Here is an 18,590-nt window from a genome sequence, read left to right as displayed (position 1 = left end):
ATCGGCACTGCTGTCGGCAGCAGTGATAAACAAGGACAACAATATTCACAGTGATTTGCTTTGGTGATGTAAAAAGCGTGACAGACCACTGTGACTTGAATGTAGCAGAGATAAATAGTTGGACCTGCAGTACACAATGAGAGAAGTCAGTAAGGACACGGGAGCTGCCTCCTCAGCTTATCCCACCAACAGTAATCTGAAAGACGGTAAACAAAATATAAAAAAATAAATGCAGAGGTAAAATGTGTAGTATTTTTTTTTAAAGTGGCCCCTGAAAAAACAAATGGAAATGCTACAAAATATCAAATTGGTGTTTGAGCTCAAAGTCTCTCTGAAGTAATCAAGTATCTTCCATTTATTTACATTTGCAGCGCTCCTCAAGTACTTAACAGAAACCTTGTCCTCATCCCCAAATACTCAACAGTGCTCGTCCCACCCCGTCCCTTCATTCTGTCCACACCTCTGTCTCTGCTATTAATAACTGTTATTATTTAGTACTAGCAAGAATCATTTTCCTCTACATAACTTTGCCTTACGTTGAGTTTCCATTGTTCCGCTCCTCAAATAGCAACATTACATGAGATTATAGTCAAGATTATGCTGTACAAGCTATTTGTAAATCCATTCCTGTGTGTATAGTCTTCCTAAAGTATTTAGTAACAACCAGCTGTACTCACAGATTTACTAAATCTGGTTGCATCATTAAAACTTTAGGAATGTCTCTGCAAGTAAGGACCTTAATGTGTACATTGTTAAATAACGCTAACAATGTTAAATAACACTAATAATGATTAAGTTCTTATGAGCCAAAATGACCTGATAATCCTTTTGTACCTGTGGTGATACTTCTGTCTTATTCATGTTCGGACACATGAAGAACTGTGTCATGTAAATATATAGGGGGAAGTACATCATAGGGAAATATCTTGTTGCCAAAAGCAACTGTGATTCAACATTTTGTTAAACATTGGCATGTATTAGAAGCAGTTTTCTTCGAATTAATCATCAGCATCAGATGTCACTTTCATAAAGTGTCAAACTATATTCCCAATCACCGGGAAAGTGTAAGTGTTGCAACTAATTAGAAGCTCTTTACAATAGGGCTGCCACAAACGATTATTTTGATAGTGACTAGTCACCGACTATTTTTTTCGATTAGTCGACTAATCGGATCATACGTAAATTGAATGTAAAACATACAGTTTATCGCACCAGCATGCAGCTGCTCTCATATAACCATCATTAGCTTTCAGCTTGAAGTGTTTAAGGTATATGCTAACTAAAAATAAAGACAATTAAGATGATAGTTCATTAAACTTTTAATGAAATATGCAGCTTTAACTGTAGCATAAAGTGCAAACAGAAGAGTAAAATAAGGATAAGGCACTGGCCTAAACAACACCAAAATAAATACTTAAAGGTTTTTTAGGTTTTTCTTTCCTTCATTTGTCTCTGGCATTAAACATAGCTACATTTAAAGGAGGGTGGGGGGCTACACCGGTGCCGCTTGATGACGGACAAGACAGGTAGAGAGAGAAAAGAGAGAGAACACCTGTACTAACTCACCTTGAGTGAGTGAGTGAGTGCACGTGTGTGTGGGCGGCTGCAGCGGCGGGTGCGTGTGTGGAAGGTGCAGCAGCAGTTTTGAGAGAAAAACAAAGTAAAAAAAAAAAAAACGACGCATCGACTATTAAATTAGTTGTCGACGATTTTAATAGTCGACGTAGTCGTGACTAATCGTGGCAGCCCTACTTTACAATGTGTATTTATCATATGTATCCGACTCACCAGCTATGAAATCAGTTATTCTACTGAGAGGTGGTTGTGTACTTTCTCATGTATGTTGGAGTCCCCGCCTCCCATCGGTTGGGAGTTATACATTAACAGACTTAAGCTACACTTTACCCAGAGACCAGTTTACCTTCATTCCTGAACTCTGACTGTTCCTAGGTAAATTCATGGCCATGCTCTCCCTCGCTCAAACAAAACCTGTCTGACTGTGTGGCGTTACAAAGTTACAGTGTCTCCACCGAACGGCAGAGGAGATGCTGCTGCTGGGCATGAACTGAAGGTCGCAACTTTTCCCCACAGTGCCTCCGAAATCTGGTGGCGCTTGAATAACAGACTCGCACATGGCTTCTCTCTTATCTCTCTCTTTTCATGCTGTCCGCACCTGAACCACAAAAAGCAGTGTGACAAAATGTGACTTAATTATGTAGTTCTTATCACTGAGGATAATTGTCAGTCTTCTTTTAACATGTGCTGTGACGTTAACCTGCAGTACACCTCGCCTCTATGCTGAGCTCCGCAGCACCGCCGCAGTTCAAATCACTGATGATGTGTAAATATGCTCCCCTTGAGATTTGCTGAGAAACCTGAAGAGAGGCGCTGAAGGACTCGTTCTGTGGCCAACAACAGGCTCATCCTGCAACTCTCGACAGCTCACCTCAAGCTGCTCTGCATGAATGAACTGTCATATCCCTCACTAATGTAATTGTTCTTTAAATGAGAGATTCCTGGCCTACTTAATGATTTACTGACTTTGTTTGAGGTTGAGTTGTGTGCATGCACCACAAAACCACAAAACACTGATTTAATGCAGTTGACAGCCACTGCAGGGGTTTACCTGTTGGACTGACCCTTTAGCCTGAAGCCTGTTGACTCACTGGCTCCTGCGTGTGCATTTGTGTGTGCGTGTGTGTGCGTGTGTGTGTGTGTGTGTGTGTGTGTGTGTGTGTGTCCGCCACAGCATCTCTTTGAAATTATACAGAGATGGAAAATAGCTGAAACAATTGCAGTATGAGGACCTGTGTGGAAAAATGTTCAGCTGCGTGTTTTTGAGGCTCAGGGCAAAGCTGCTGTGGAGAGCCTCATATATTCCAGATAAAGCTCTGGGCGACTGGAGGTGTAAGTTCTCCTGTGCACGTGGCTTTGCTCCGATGAGATTTTTGTTTAATGGGGAGATGAAGAACGAGTGTCACAAGACCTTCAAGAGCTGTTATTTTTTTCCTTCTGTCGCTGTGGTTACTCCATGTGTCTTCTTCTTCCCTTCCTTCTGTTTCCATGGTGACTAACTGTTTTCTCCCCTCGCTCTTCTTCTTTCAGTGTCATCCAGGCTCCGTTACCACTACCTGTAGACAAGGTAAGCACAGAGAGATGTGTGCGTGTGTGGTGTTGTTTTGTTGTCCTGTCCCATGTGCGTCTCACATTTACATGGCGGCCTAACGGAGCTCTCTGTGTGTGTCTGTGTATGTGTGTGTTAATTTTACGCACGCACGCACACACACACACACACACACACACACACACACACACACACACACACACACACACACACGCACACACACAGTAGTAGAGTAGTCAGCTGATAGAGGAATGCAGGGATTGCTGCCAGTTTGTGCCGCTGCACTACAGAAATCTTTCACGTGGATCAGGGGCAATGTTTTTTTTCCCACTGTTCTCTCCGAGTGCTTCAGATGACTTCAACACTGTTCAGATGTTTGCTCCACCAACCGCAGAAATTATTGGCCCGTTTTTCTTGTTCTCTGCTCAGAGATGAAGTTGGACTGTGATTCTGTCTGTGGGATCTTATTCGGTCGTTCCATCTGCCATGAAGGGACGACTCTCGTACTTATCCCGTATTTGAGTATGCACTTGGTTTAAAAAGCTTTAAATGGTGAGGGTCGTCTTATTATTGGGGGGGACTCTGTTAATTGGTACAGAGAAAGTCTCTGAGTAGCAAGTTGGAGGGACTTTGGTTTACGTAATATGGAAAACTGTCCGTGGCCTCACCACTCGCAGCACTGAAAACCAACAAAAACAAAACAATTAAGGTCGGTCAGACATAAATTGTAAAACACCAGCAATCTGACTTTACAGGACTAAGACGCAGTTAAACAAACATATAAAACTTTGGGTATTAGACAAGTATGACAACAGTCCCACTTCAAGGTCCCTTTCAGGGGCTTTCTCTCAGCTGGTGTTAAATCCACTGATGGAGATGATGTGATGCACTTGAAATCTGAAAACAAAAGAAAACAGTAAGTGGTAAGTAAGTCAAAAATAAATCAGCCAGGCCAATGTATTTGCTCACATGATTATTGCAGGTTTTTCTGTTCAGCATGTGTATGTTGGTTAATACACAGCTGGTTCCTCGCACAACACCTACATGTTTATTTTCATACCGCTGTTGAATGTCCCACACAGCTTCAAAATATCATCTGCATGTTTGCCCATTACAGATGTACATTTGTGCACTTGTCTTCTGTCAGCATATGTTTATGTTTAATTTTTTATTTTGATGCTATTTCTAATTTTGATTTTAGTTTCTGGCTTGTCACACTATTTCACCAATTGTTCTGTGTGTTAACACCTGTCTATTATGTTATGTTTTATGTTTGCCTTCAGTGTTCAACACACACAAGCAAGACTTCATCTTATCACACTAAACTCAACCAATGAATTAGACTCTACTGTGCCACACCAGCAAACGGAGCCATGTTATGCTATCGTATTTTAACCAGAACCTGCAATGTAAAACCCGTTATGTCGTATAACATCATACATTTCACTACAGTGTTTAAGTCCATTCTGTCCCATACTTCATGTTGGCTTCCACTGCTGCCTGATTGTCTTCTGTGTCCCCCTCCAACAGTGAGAACAACAGGGCCTCAGTGTAACCTGTCTGAGGAATGTAGGCTGGAGCTAACTGTCTTAGTGTGTGTGTGTGTGTGTGTGTGTGTGTGTGTGTGTCGAGTGTGTCAGGGAGGAGCTGTGATTAGATTTGAACCACTTCTCTAACATAATTAAATGTCCTAAAGCTGGTTCTTTACACCTCCCAAGTCTCGGAAGACGCACACACATGCTGAGTCACACTCAGAAACGCACACACCCTGGCTGTCACATTGACTTAAGGTGGAAATGTACTGAATGCACAGGCAGAATATGTGGGTTTTGGACAATACTCCATGTACCAGTGGCTTCGGTCTTCGGTTTCGTCACAGTCTGCTCAAGTCGGTGCCCAAAATACTAAAAAACCGTGGATGCCAAATAGCTCATAAGACGCATCACACATGCTTTCGCTGCCATGAGGCTTTTTTAATGTGCAGTGGCAGCTCCATCATGTGAGAAATACTTCAACATTTTGGGAGCGAAAGAGGCTCAGATGTTGAGATGGATATCAGTTTCTGTACTAAGAAATTAGTATGAAGCAGGAGTCAGGATGTGGCCGGCCTGGAGTCCAAGGTTCAAAACTGCACTTGCCACGAAAGCTAATGTATCTCTTTAAGTTTAATCTTTACACAAACAGAAAAGGGCTGTAAATAACGACTGCTTTCCCACTGAATTAATCTGCCAGTTTTCTCTATTAATTGATATATCTTTTGGTTAATAAACCCTCAATAAATGTCAGACTCACAAAAAGCAGATGTAAGCTGTAGAAAACTAAATAGAAGTAAAGTAAAGTAAAGCCATAATTAGCTGCCATAATCATTTTTGGGGGACATGGCTTCAGTTCACACCACCCACATCGGTCCAGAGATGAAGATGTAGCTGACCGATGGCAGCAGGTTTTCACTTTGGATATGTGGACTGATGCTGAGTGTCACTTTGCATTACATCAGACAAATGAAGGCATCAGATAGGAGATGACTGACCCAAGTGCTTTACAAATCTGAATAGGACAGTACATCCACAACCAAATGACAGTGAAGTTCAGATCATTTAGTGTAACTTCTCGGTTTAGGTGGGTGCAGGTTTGCAAACTTTGCCTTCTGCAGGAATTTTCTGGTGTTATGTACAGTGTCTTATTTTCTCCAACCAGCAGCCCAATTCCAGATAAACTCAGTTTACTATGATGTTTGGAATAAAAGGATATGATCATTCATTAAATTCAGTTAAATTAAAAGTACAAATAGTTCATGGTGGTTAATTTTCTTTTGATCAGTGAGAGGGTATTCATCTAATTTTAACAGTTATGAAGCAAATTCACTGATCACTGATGCTGCTTGCTGATTGCTGCATCATTTCATTTTTAAAGCAGCAAAACTGGACAGAGCTCGTTCCCAGTGTCACAAAAGTTTTATGATCAATACTCTTAAATGGTGATTGGCTGATGTTCAATGAATGTATGTGTCTCTTGTCATGTATGGTACACTGACTCTGGTGTGTAGGATTGTGCGTTTCCTAATTCTGTGTGTGTGTCAATCATATACTTTTGACTTGTGGTTCATCTGTTTGTCAACCTTCAGTTCAAACACGAGGCTGAATGAACTCCAGGCAACCCTCAGTATGTCGGTGTGTGTGTGTTTTGTAGGTTGCAGCCAACACTCCCAGTATGTATTCTCAGGAACTGTTCCAGCTCTCCCAGTATCTACAGGTAACACACTGACACCTACTGGTCATTGTATGTAACTACACTAAAAACGATGGTAATAACATTAGTTACTTTTTCATTAGGCACCAAAACCATATCATCCATCCTTCATTAAACAATTTTAAAATATACAAAATACAATATATAAAACAAACACTTAGACACAGCACAGGAGACTAAGTTAAGAAATAACTATGGCTGATCAATGAAACGCTACAGATCTAAAGCTGAGGATCAGGTCCAAATGATTTCAGGGGGTTTTCCTAAAGACTTTTGAATTAAAGTGTCTTTTCCACATTGACACAGTTACATAAAATGATGTTGTGAGACATTATGATGAGGTGAAATAAACAAAGAGCATATACACATTGACGTAACTAAAATAAGTCGTTTATGACAATGCAACACATTTTTGATCCTTTCCTCTTCACTGTAACTGACTTTGTTGATATTTGTTCCTGCTAATTTATGTTTTCATTTGAGACTCCAGTTACCTGCTTCACTCTTTCTACCTCTCCCTGTCTCTTTGCCAGGAGGCCTTACACCGAGAGCAGATGTTGGAGCAGAAGTTAGCCACTCTGCAGCGTCTGTTAGCCACCACTCAGGAGGCCTCAGAGAGCAGCTGGCAGGTAGGAAACACACACACAACACCTGGCACTTGGACCTTTGGTCAGTTTGTCTGCTCTCGTAAAGGTGCTGACACAGAAGGCTGAGACACTTTCTGCACTGAATACACACAAGATCAATTTCCTGCTCTCTAAAAACCCTGTTTTGCCATTTCAGCACAATGTTTCCTTCGCTACATCTTTGACTTACATTAAATTAAACATCACCTGTGTAAAGACATTGTTCACCTCACAAGCTTTCTGTCAAACCCTCCATGTGCACCTTGCATGCAGGTTTATCTAACCTAGCTACCATACACTGTAATATGTTAAATTCATTTATACAGCACAGGTGTCATCATTGCATCATATAAAAAGGATTGTATTAGATTGGCTAGTCATAACAATCAGTCATTAAGAGATAAAGAGAAAATAAACATGCCTTAGGTCAGTATCGGTGCAAGTCCTTCAAGAAACACAGCTAAACCATAATTTAATGTCATTTTCAACATGTATGCTGTAATTTTCCCCCATATTATCAAGTCCACATGGCAGGTTTTCCCATCATTCTTGTTTTGCTCTTGTGATATGAACACATTTGTCCAACACTGACCTAAACTGAGTGTGTGTTTCCAACAGGCTCTGATTGATGAGGACCGTCTGCTCTCCAGACTGGAAGTGATGGGCAGTCAGCTACAGGCTTACTCTAAGGTAACACACACACACACACACACACACACACACACACACACACACACACACACACACACACACACACACACACACACACACACACACACACACATACACACACACAATTGAAAAAAATATATTGTACAGTAGTAAATGGATGAATTTATCCCCTTTACTCTCTCAGTCCCAGACAGAGGAAGGGATCCGTAAGGAGCTCTTGGCCCTTCAGGAAGACAAACACAACTACGAGACGACGGCGAAGGAGTCTCTGCGGAGAGTCCTGCAGGAGAAGATTGAGGTGGTCAGGAAGCTGTCGGAGGTGGAGGTAGGACACATCCATACACACTGTGCACAACATCGCAGAGGAAAACGAGGCAAAACTAAACAGTTTTTTCTACTGTCCTGTAGCGCTCGCTCAGTAACACAGAGGACGAGTGCACCCACATGAAGGAAATGTCTGAGAGGGGCCAGGAGGAGCTGAGGGAACTCGCCAACAAGTACAACGCTGCAGTCAACGAGATCAAGGAGCTCACAGACAAGATCAAGGTACCGGAGGGTAGACTCAACTCAAGACACGTGGACAGGAAATTATTCAGATTAGATTAGATTTAATTTGATTTAGATTTTCAGTGGCAAAACAAGTATAAAAACACTCGAGCACTTCAGTCGAGCTTTACAAACATGTCGCTGCAGTGCAGTCAATCCCATGGCTGGCCTGTACGTACAGTGCTTGACCTACAAAGGCTGACAGACGCACTATCCGAGTGCATTACATCAGAGTACTAGTGTGACATTCGCCCTCGCCTCCTGAGAATCCAGTCTGATTTAATCATTTGATGGATTGAAGAATAAACGTCTCAATTAACTTACTCTTCCTGCCTCCTTTCCCCTGCCTTGACATTTACCTCCTCTGTCCTCCGACTCCCCACCCTCCCCTTTTCCACTTTCCTCCCCGCCTCTTCCAGGCAGCTGAGGGCCGGCAGGAGGAGCTGACCCAGCGGGGCGCAACAGAGAAGAGGGAGTTGGAGCTGCGGATTGAGGAGATGGAGGAGAAGGAGCAGGTTCTCCAGGCTCGCATCGAGGCTCTACAGGCCGACAACGACTTCAGCAACGAGAGGCTCGCCGCTCTACAGGGTACACACACCCACAGAAAGTTCACGTACACACATGCCTGTACCTCTATCTTTGTGAGGATGTGCCTGATGCGTTCTTACCTCCTAACTTGAGTGTAACGCAACTGAAGGAAGTTATCTAAACCCAATTATAGCCTTAAACCTGTATCACATTGTGACAACACAAGGTTGAATACTGAAATTGGTCCTCACAAAGATAGACACACACACACACACACACACACACACACACACACACACACACACACACACACACACACACACACACACACACACACACACACACACACACACACACACACACACACCCACAGAGCCCTGTCCTAACGTTTAACATGCTAACATACCTGCACCCTGTAGACCAATCACTTTAACCCCCTGGTCAACACAAGATTTACCGTAGCAACCAGTGGCTGGATCAGTACACACCTCTGACCAGTCAGGAGGCTCAGCTGGGACTTCCTGTCAGTCAACGCCTCTCTCCACTGTTGTTGTTGTTGTTGTTGTTGTTTACAGTGCGGTTAGAACAGCTACAAGAGAAAAGCTTAAAAGAGAACAACAGTCTGGGTGAGTCCTCACGTCTCTGGTCTGCTCCGGGACACTTGTCCTCTCCGTCGCTCTTTGTATCTCTGTGGCCACTAACTTCACATCCTCATCCTTCACTAATGACGCATGACAACTTCCTGCATGATGTCCACATAACTTTGTGCTGCTTGCCGCTCTCCTCGCTCTCTCTGTTCATCCGTCTCTCTGTCTGTCACAGTGGGAACCTGGCTCTTCCTCTTCTGTTTTGGTCTTGTTTATGGTATCCTCAGCCCTCAGGTGTCCTTCAGGGGACATGTGACGTTTATTCAGGTTCAGTCAAGATAGTAGAAGACGCCAAATCAAGACATTAGACATTAAACAATCAACTGATTATTACAGCCGGTATTTTCCTGTTAACCAAATAAATTATCAGTCCCCCTTAATAAAAGTCTTTAGATTTCATTATCAACACACAACTGCTTCACTTCAGAAACAGAATGACAAACTTAATTTACATGCGTTAAAGAATTTGTTTTGGATTCAGTTTCAGAATGATAAAATTAAATAATACCAAAAAAAAAAAGATATGGATGAATGGAAATTGAAAGAACATATTGATATATACAAAAACACATAGATAAATCTATACAAGAGGACATCAGTACTCGCTCTTTCAGTTTGATCTTGTTTTAGTGAATTTACTTTAATTTCAAAGGAAAAAGGAAAAAAAAAGGTTACTGCAAAGAAGCCATCATTGATTTCAATAAGATGTTATTCAAATGTGCTTAGTACCTCACAACTACAGGGAACAGGAAGATGTAGTGCAATTATACAGCACAGTGTTAGTGAAATACACCATCTCCTGTAATTAAAGAATTTTTTAAACACATATTTAGGGACAGAAAGAGACTTTTATTTCCAAGTTAGTTTACCATTAATTTCAGTGACGGTGGCTCATCAGGTACACACACTGAAAAGTTTCCTCAGGTTTGCAGGTTTTTGGCCTCACAGCTCATGAGAATCATTCTCATATGCTGTTACAGCATCTTGATAGTGGTGCATTTTATTGGACCCAGTGGATCAAACTTTATTTAGTTGAAATGTTTCTGGGTTTAAGGCGCTCAGAAATTAAATATTCATCATTGTAAGTAGTTTCTTCTATGACGATTGTGTATAGAAAACATATTTCTGGGCCAAAGTGTGTCACATGACCTGCAGTACCAACTGTGGCCACTGTGTCGGACTCTGCATCAGGGCCAGGCCGGATGAGACCTTTGAATGACATGATAGCATGTGTGACCCCTGGGTGTCTTTGAGACACGGTGGAACACTGTCAGGTCTGGACGGGGCTTGGTGGATAATCTGGGTCGTTTCTGTGGTTGCCAAACTGTCCACTGCTTTGTTTCTCTTGGTTTGGGGGAAAAAAGAGCTTTTGGTCACTGATTGACTTCTGGTGATTGAATGACAACACTGAATACAAATGCTGGAGGTGACTGTCTCACTGCGCACTTTGCCACAGTAGCCACTTTGTGAAGGAACATGCCATCATTTGGACTCTTTACTCTGTTCTGAACATGTGTCTGGCTCGTAACGTTTCGACAAAATCGTATAAATCTGATCTGGTCACATGACAGATGTCGACACTGTCTCCCACGGACCGCTAGAGGAGCCTGTCGAGGACAAACAGAACCAGCAGACACCCGAGAGCCACGACGAAGACGAAGATGAGGAGGATACAGACACCGATGATGGTGCAGTTGGGGAAGATGAAGATAATGATGGTAGTTAGTTTAATTATCATAATAATAAACCATTTGATTTCTACAGTAGACAGCACGTTTGGCAAAGAGCTTTACAGGATAAAAGAAAACAATTCTTTATAGAGCCATACACATAATGAGTAAAAAACATTGCAGATAGAAATGCTGTTAGATAAATAAACAATATTTAGAATATAATATAAATTTAATCTATACAATGAGACTTTGTATAGTCAGAACATTTTGTTTTCCATATTTTTTTAGTTGAAGAAGAAATGCTAAATTAACTTTTTCTAACATTTATTGTGTCTTAAAATATTTTTCTCTCATTATGAGATCAATTTTTAAAATATATTTAGAAAATGTAGTTTAATGTGCATGAGGCATCCAATACATCACTTTTACATTTTACATTTCCAAACATTCCCAAACTATAATTTGTACAAGCTGTCATGTTTTAGTTTGTGGAGTCGGTCGCTGATGCAGAAACTCCTCTGGATGATGAGGTTGTTGGGTTATTTTTTTTCTTCTTCTATGAAGCTGTAGTTAAATTCAGTTTAAACTGTTGGGCCAATGGATTTACATGTTGTCGAACTGAGAGGTTATTGAGAGACTTCCATTTACACCTTAGCTGTCTGACTGCTGTCCACATCCTGTCTGATGTTACAGTGTTGTGGTATCTGTGTTGAGCCCTTTATCTTATACTCAGCTCTGAGTTCTGCTCTGTCCGTTTATTTATCGAACATCTGTCTGTTTGTGTAGCTCTCAGTCTCTCTCTAACTCGGTGGTTCTGTCATGCTTTCTGCCTGGTTGTGTTTGTCTGTCCTTTCCTCTTCGCTGTCTGTCCTCAACTCCTTTTGTCTCGTACTCTCTAAAAACTGAGTTGGGTATTTGAGAACCAATTCTGAATTGGCACCGTTTCCAAATTCACACAAAGCTCAGAGTGCTCATTAAAAAACATGGATGCTGATTCAGCTTGTCAATTCCAGAAAGTAAGATGTTGAGTCGGCTGGCTATGCATGCATCAACAATACAGCCGACCAACGTGAGTGTTTGTGAGTCGTGAACCAGTAAAATGATTTCACAAAATAATCTCATGCTGAGAGGAAGTCCATCTTTCTTGATGAAGCATTTCCTGTTTTGATGTCACGAGCCAAACTCATCATTGTTTTAAAACCTGAGGGAAAATAGCAAGTGTAAAAAAGGGCATTAAACTTTTACATGGTGTAATAGAGTATAATGATGTATTTCAGATGTATTTATTTAAAAAAAATCTAATTCAAAAGGATATTTGACAGTTGCAGTTTGCACCAAATTAAGATTGTCCTTGTCTTCGATCTGGCATTGATGAGCAGAATCAATAGAATCTAAGATCAATACCCAACTCAACTCTGATAGGCGACATAGTAACGTCAGTTCTCTGTGTTTCTATCAGACAACTGTCATGTTAACAACAGCGGAGGAGACTCGACTAGAATCCAACAGTTGATTGAGTGTCCGCGTGAGTACAAACGTCCTTCCCTGCAGTACGCGGCTACACATACACACAAACACATGTTGTCTGTATTCACTTTATTACTCTCAGTGCCGACAGAAGACCATGGAAACCTGGAAGAAGTTGAAATGATTTTAAAAAAGAGATAAAAAATGAGGAAGAAATTACTGTAAATAAAAATGGTATGATAGTAAGTCATAATTCAGACAGTTGTCTTATCTCAGAATTTGACCAAGACTGTTTTTATAATGTGGCATCTAATCTTTCAGTCAGCATTGATCTGGCAGTGCTCATGTTGGTCGTCATTCAGTGCACCACTTTGGTCCAGATTGAAATGTCTCATGAATTATAAGATGGATTGCTGCGAAAGTTGCTGCACAGTGGCCAGACAGTACATCATCATCACCACCACCATCATCATCATCATCTGACTTTTCCTTTATCTCATGAGGCTTTTTTGCTTTGGGGGTGTATGTATGAAGTATTGGATGTATTGTTATGGTATTTGGTACAGAGGTGCATACAGCCTTAGGTTGAATTGTAATAAGTTTGAAATTGTGACCTTATAATAGCACATTATGGCCCACCTGCAAAACTAATAACAAATCTATCATCCTTTCTTGTTTTGTGCAACTTGTTTTGTTAAACCAATGAACTATTGGTCAAAAGAATGTTACCTAAACAGAATAATGTAATTAGCTGTTCCTCAACAACGTCGAGTCTAGTTTTTTGTCAGGCAAGAGAAAATATTCTTGACAGTCCTGATGTTCTGAAGACACACTATAAAGGAGGTCTGGAGGAGTAATCCACAGACGACAGTGTGAACAGGTTGCACTGAAATCTGGTGTTGAAGTTTGTATCATCAGGAGCAACTGACACTGTGCAGGAACAGACATTGCTTGGTGTGTGTGTGTGTGTGTGTGTGTGTCTGCTACAGTCTACTAGAAGTAGTAGACTGTGAATGTACTCCTATCTCTCTCCTGGCTCAGCTGTTTTACTGGAGATGTGTTTGTTTCTCAACCACATGAACTCTGTGAAGTTCTCGGTCCTGGTTGTAACAGCTTTTACTTTTACTTTTCTTTGGATTATTTCAGTTGTGCTTTTTCCTCTGGTTGACTGGTTGCCTCTCAGCTCTTCAAAAATCGCTAGCGTTCATTTTCCTCTGCAAATATTTGCATCTCTTACTTTTCTGCATGTTTTTCCACTGAATTAGTTAACTAACCTCCTTGTTTTACCTTCCTTCCTTTTCTGTTGCCATCCTTCCATTTTGGTTCTCTCTTGCCTCTTGGTTGCCTGGAGGGCATTTGTTCAGCAGCTTTTCAATTTAAAGCGTAACAACTGATCAAACCTGAAGCAGTTCAAGTATCTTTGTCTTTGGAAACTTCCCCTGACTGCTTACATTTCTAATCATGCCAATCATCAGCTGATGTTAGCGCTTCCTTTTTGATTGATTGCAGTGACATTTTCCATCAATTACATCAAAGTTGTGTTGCCAGATAACACTAGTCTATTTATTAATTCATTGACTGACAGAAAGTTAAATTGAAAGGAGTTTGAAAATGAATACATGAAACATTTCATGACCATGATGATCAGTTAAGGCTTTGAGGCTTAGATCACTTCAGAAGCTGAAGTGAAACACAAGTTCAGTGAGTCTCTGTTCAGTGTATCTGTTATCAACCAGTTATTAACCACTAATCCAGTCGGTGTAAGTGCCCTTACAGCTGCCGCTGCCAGTTGTATTAATACGATGTTAAGTTGCCCCACTGGACATTACCAGAGTTTGGGACAGATCGGAATCAGGTCTGTATTTTCCAACAAATTCAAACTGTTTTTATTCACGGATGTTTCCTGGATTTCTCTTTTTTTTTTCTCCCTGCAGCTGTCAAACAGCTGAAGGAGACTGTAAGTTCTTCAATCCACAAACTGGCCAACTTTGATGGTAAGAGCTTCAAGCTTCAAGGAAAAAGTACTTCCAGTAGTTTATTCTACCTGTGAAGTATTTTATAGATAAAAACCACTGTTCTCATTATGTTCCGTCACTTCTATTAGTTGTAAAATATTTATTTTGTGTGCTTGTTTTTGTCTGTAGAAGTGATGGATGCCCACCTGCAGAACAACCAGACTGCAGAAGACGACATCCTGGCCAGCCCTGATCGGCTCAAAGGTACAGGGAACACACACACACACACACACACACACACAGTGGGAGTATTATGGGCATAGCCTCCCACCTAAAAGCAGGGATGAACTGAAGCTTGTTGTCATCTGAGTACAAAATGACCAGAAACTTGATGTAATTGCATCATCAAATGTTCGAGGGCCTCCTCACTAATATACTTTTGGTCCTGTGGGGGGAAAGTAAAATGACTTTTCGTTTTGTGAAGAAATGATCACAAAGGGCTAAACTGCTGACATGGAGAAATCCTTCTGTTGTGACCTGTGACCTTTCCTTTGCTGTTGTGAGTGGTCTGACTGTTTGTCATCCTTTGGACCCTCTGTGAACGCACAATGCACAGGCATCAGCAGCCATGTGTGAGGACTTCAACATGCTGCTGAAATACATTTTGACTACTCGTACACACTCATACACTTTTTTTAATATATTTGTTCACACCTGCCATAGTGTACAAAAAGCAAGGAACAGACTGAACGTCCTTAGTCCTGAGGTATAAATCTCATATTATATCCACAAAGATTCAAAAGTTTAGGAAGTGCTGCTGCTGTTTCTACATCACCTCCTGAACCCTGCTGTGCCTCATTCACTACAGTAACTCCAGTCAGTGCACTTCACTCAAGTGTGTGTGGTTATGTTATGTTTAACTATACTGCTCTTTTTTATTTCTATTATTTACTTTTTCTGACATTTGTTTGATGCAATTTTTTTTTTGAATTGCTGCTACAGTGTTAATTCTCTGCCCAACCGATTCTGCCCCCACCTGACAATCCCCTCCCTCTCCCTCTCTGTGTGTTTGTGTGCGTCTGTCCACAGGGAACCAGATGGATGCTAAAGAGTCAGACATGTCAGACACACTGAGTCCTAGCAAAGATCGCAGCAGTGACGATACATCAGGTCAGTGAAACAATCACACATCAAATGATATAGTGAATATGGAGTGGAGCACATACTAATTATATAGCTTCTATCGGTTTTTGTTTTTTTCAGTCTAAACTGTATTTATTAACATAAATAACTTAAACAATGTTTAATTGGGATGGGGGGGGGGGTGTATTTGGAAAATATGATTATTTCATGGGTCTTACATCCAGAGATTCTGCTCTGTGATAAATTCATCATAGAGGAGGATCAAAGTAATGATAACTGAACACTAAACCACATATTTGGACTCTATTTAAAGGTACATAGTATCTGCACCAACGCTCTTTGTTGGACCAGGGGATACTAGCTGAAATTAAAGTGCTCATTTGTTTCTTTTTGTTTAACAGTAACTTTAATTTTTGGATTCAATTATTATTTATGTGGTAAACTTGTGGTGAACGGATTTTTAAAGCCCTGTGTCAGTCCTTTATTGATAGTCCTTCATGTGTTTGTGCGTGTTTGTTTCAGACGGCAACATGGATGACCAGGAGCTCAATGAACCACAGAACAGAGTAGCTCTGCTCAAAGGTAACCATGGCAGCTCGTCTGTGCTCTGTAGTTGCTCTGTAACACCATAAACCAGGATTATGAGCCACTGCGTGATGCTGTTCACTTACTGTGGTGCCTGCAGAGTTGTATTCTTTGACTTTATTATTATTCATAGAGCCATCATGTATGTTAAAAGATATTCATTCAAGAAAAAGAATATTCGCAAATGTTCATTTCTGTGTTTGCTGTGTGTGTAGCTGAGCTGCATCGGGCCGGTCTAGAGCCTGGAGACACGGAGCAGGTCATCCACCATCTCCACAGAGAGCTCCTGGAGGCCCAGGAATTAGCCAACACCGGCAAGCAGAAATGTCTAGAGCTACAAGGTAACCAACTAACAGTATACAAATAATCCGCCTCTGGATGCTGTGACTCATCAGGGGCCTAGATAGCATCAACAAATTCCTAAACTTCCTCCATTTGCTCTTGACGTTCTGAAAATAAAATGTGAAATTTAAAAAGTTTCATAACGAAGCAGGGAGAGGGATTAGATCAGCGGATCATAGCTGTGTGCATCTGTTGCCAACCTATAAAACTGTGTTAAACAGGTGAAAGTGTGGAGTAGGGACTGTACAGAGTGGAACATGTATAAAAACACTTCGACTGATGTATGCTTTGCTGCATATGATTATTGCAAATCTGTTACCATTTCTCTGAACAACAAGCCATGGGTCACCAGAGCTGTTAAAGATGGTCTGGAGAAAAAAAGAGGCTGACCTTTCAACAGGGGAGTTTAGCAGAGCAGCATGCAGCAACCAGGGAGCTCAAAACTGAGATTTCTAAAGAAAATAAGTCCAGACTAGAAGAAAACATGGCCGCAAACAAACTGAGTTCCTTCTTGTCAAGTATGTCACATCACATCACAACAGACCAGTGATAGGAAGATGACTTGACTGTGTGACTCTGTGTCTCTGTAGCTCTGCTGGAGGAGGAGAGGAGGAGTAACTCTCAACTGACTGAAGAGTCAACCAAACAGATCCAGTACCTGCAGAGTGAGTACACACACACACACACACACACACACACACACACACACACACACACACACACACACACACACACACACACACACACACACACACACAGAAGATACTGCACATTTGTGTGTCATAATCTGCCTTGTTTCCCTCCTTAACCCCCCTTTTGTGTTTCTGTGTGTGTAGCTCAGCTCAGCAAGCTGCAGGCCGACATGGAGGCACTGAGGGAGCAGAGGGAGAGCACCATCTGCAGCACCAGAGAGGAGCTCTACTCCGCCCAGGAGGAGGTACCACTGCACTGACTCCCTCTGACCTCTCTAACTCATCCTGACTCAGTCCGACCTGTGATTCTCTCCATGACATCTTCCCCCTCTGATTCCCTCTGATTCAATTTGACCTTTTCCAGTTCCACCCAACTCCTTCTTACGTCTTGAATATTCCTCCCAACTCCCTCCTGAATCTTGCTGACTATATCTGACTTCTCCTGACTCCCTAGTGACTCTTCCTAACTCACGCTTCCTGAATCCATCTGATTCACTCCAGCCTACCTCCCTTAGTTCTCCTGATTTTGTCTCTCTGACGTAGCATTATAAATCCCAGTCATGTATTTTATCACTGACCATCCCTTGGACTCCTCTGCTGTCAGATTCTCGTCCTCCGCCACGCCATGGAGGCAGCCACAACAGAGCGGGAGCGCGAGATCGCCGCCCTGCAGGCCGACCTGGGCATTGTGCGCTCCGAGCTGGAGCACTGGAGGAACACAGCCACTAAGTACGAGGAGGAGATCAGCCGGCTGCAGGAGGCCTTCACACAGCAGCAGCAGCAGCAGAACTCAGCCAACCAGCTGGAGGGTGAGCAGAGAGCGTGTGTGTGCGGGCGGATGTTTAGTGCCAGTGACAGTCTATATGTTTTTCTGGATACTAAAAATGACGATATGTCCCCTCTCTCCTTCTGTACCAGTGGAGTGTGCTGCATTGCAGCAGCGGTGTGTGTGTTTGCAGCAGGACTGTGACGGCCTGAGAGCTGAACGGAAAGCTCTTATGGACAAACTGCACTGTCTGGAGACTGAACTGAGCAGGTACACACACACATATACTGTACAGACATGTTACACTGATTTTACATCCGCCATGATTGAAATTCAAGTACCTGAACGTTCCCCACCTGACAAAAAACAAAACTTACCTTTCTTTGATTATTAACAATAATAATAATTATAATTATAATAATAACCAAATTTATGATACCACACTTCAGACTAAAACTTCTAAAGTCCCCAAGTCCTTTACTAAATGAAAATTGGAGGTTCGAACCAGAACATATCAGGAATGTGTGTTAAACCCACGGTGGACATTACAAACTCTTTGTGACAGCCATGATGGA

General features: G+C 41.7%; 1 protein-coding gene across 6 annotated transcripts in view; it reads left to right on the top strand.

The window, feature by feature from the left end:
* slmapa (sarcolemma associated protein a) overlaps window positions 1–18,590 on the top strand; it is a 56,366-nt gene that overhangs the window by 26,256 nt on the left and 11,520 nt on the right. For 2 of the 6 annotated variants that reach the window (XM_083971889.1, XM_083971894.1), the window contains 19 exons: window positions 3,106–3,142; window positions 6,314–6,376; window positions 6,907–7,002; window positions 7,618–7,689; window positions 7,856–7,996; window positions 8,080–8,217; window positions 8,637–8,805; window positions 9,321–9,371; window positions 10,964–11,110; window positions 12,525–12,590; window positions 14,467–14,526; window positions 14,677–14,751; window positions 15,577–15,657; window positions 16,153–16,212; window positions 16,431–16,556; window positions 17,148–17,222; window positions 17,394–17,494; window positions 17,854–18,058; window positions 18,168–18,285. In XM_083971889.1, the coding sequence (XP_083828015.1) occupies window positions 3,106–3,142; window positions 6,314–6,376; window positions 6,907–7,002; window positions 7,618–7,689; window positions 7,856–7,996; window positions 8,080–8,217; window positions 8,637–8,805; window positions 9,321–9,371; window positions 10,964–11,110; window positions 12,525–12,590; window positions 14,467–14,526; window positions 14,677–14,751; window positions 15,577–15,657; window positions 16,153–16,212; window positions 16,431–16,556; window positions 17,148–17,222; window positions 17,394–17,494; window positions 17,854–18,058; window positions 18,168–18,285 (1,881 nt within the window). The remainder of the gene's footprint in view (window positions 1–3,105; window positions 3,143–6,313; window positions 6,377–6,906; window positions 7,003–7,617; window positions 7,690–7,855; window positions 7,997–8,079; window positions 8,218–8,636; window positions 8,806–9,320; window positions 9,372–10,963; window positions 11,111–12,524; window positions 12,591–14,466; window positions 14,527–14,676; window positions 14,752–15,576; window positions 15,658–16,152; window positions 16,213–16,430; window positions 16,557–17,147; window positions 17,223–17,393; window positions 17,495–17,853; window positions 18,059–18,167; window positions 18,286–18,590) is intronic. The other 4 variants (XM_083971891.1, XM_083971890.1, XM_083971892.1 and 1 more) reach the window with 4 other exon arrangements.

Source organism: Trachurus trachurus (assembly GCF_905171665.1).
Source record: "Trachurus trachurus genome assembly, chromosome: 5".
Lineage (NCBI taxonomy): Eukaryota > Metazoa > Chordata > Actinopteri > Carangiformes > Carangidae > Trachurus > Trachurus trachurus.
Note: the sequence above shows the minus strand (reverse complement) of the source record. Positions and strands in the feature narration are given on the sequence as shown.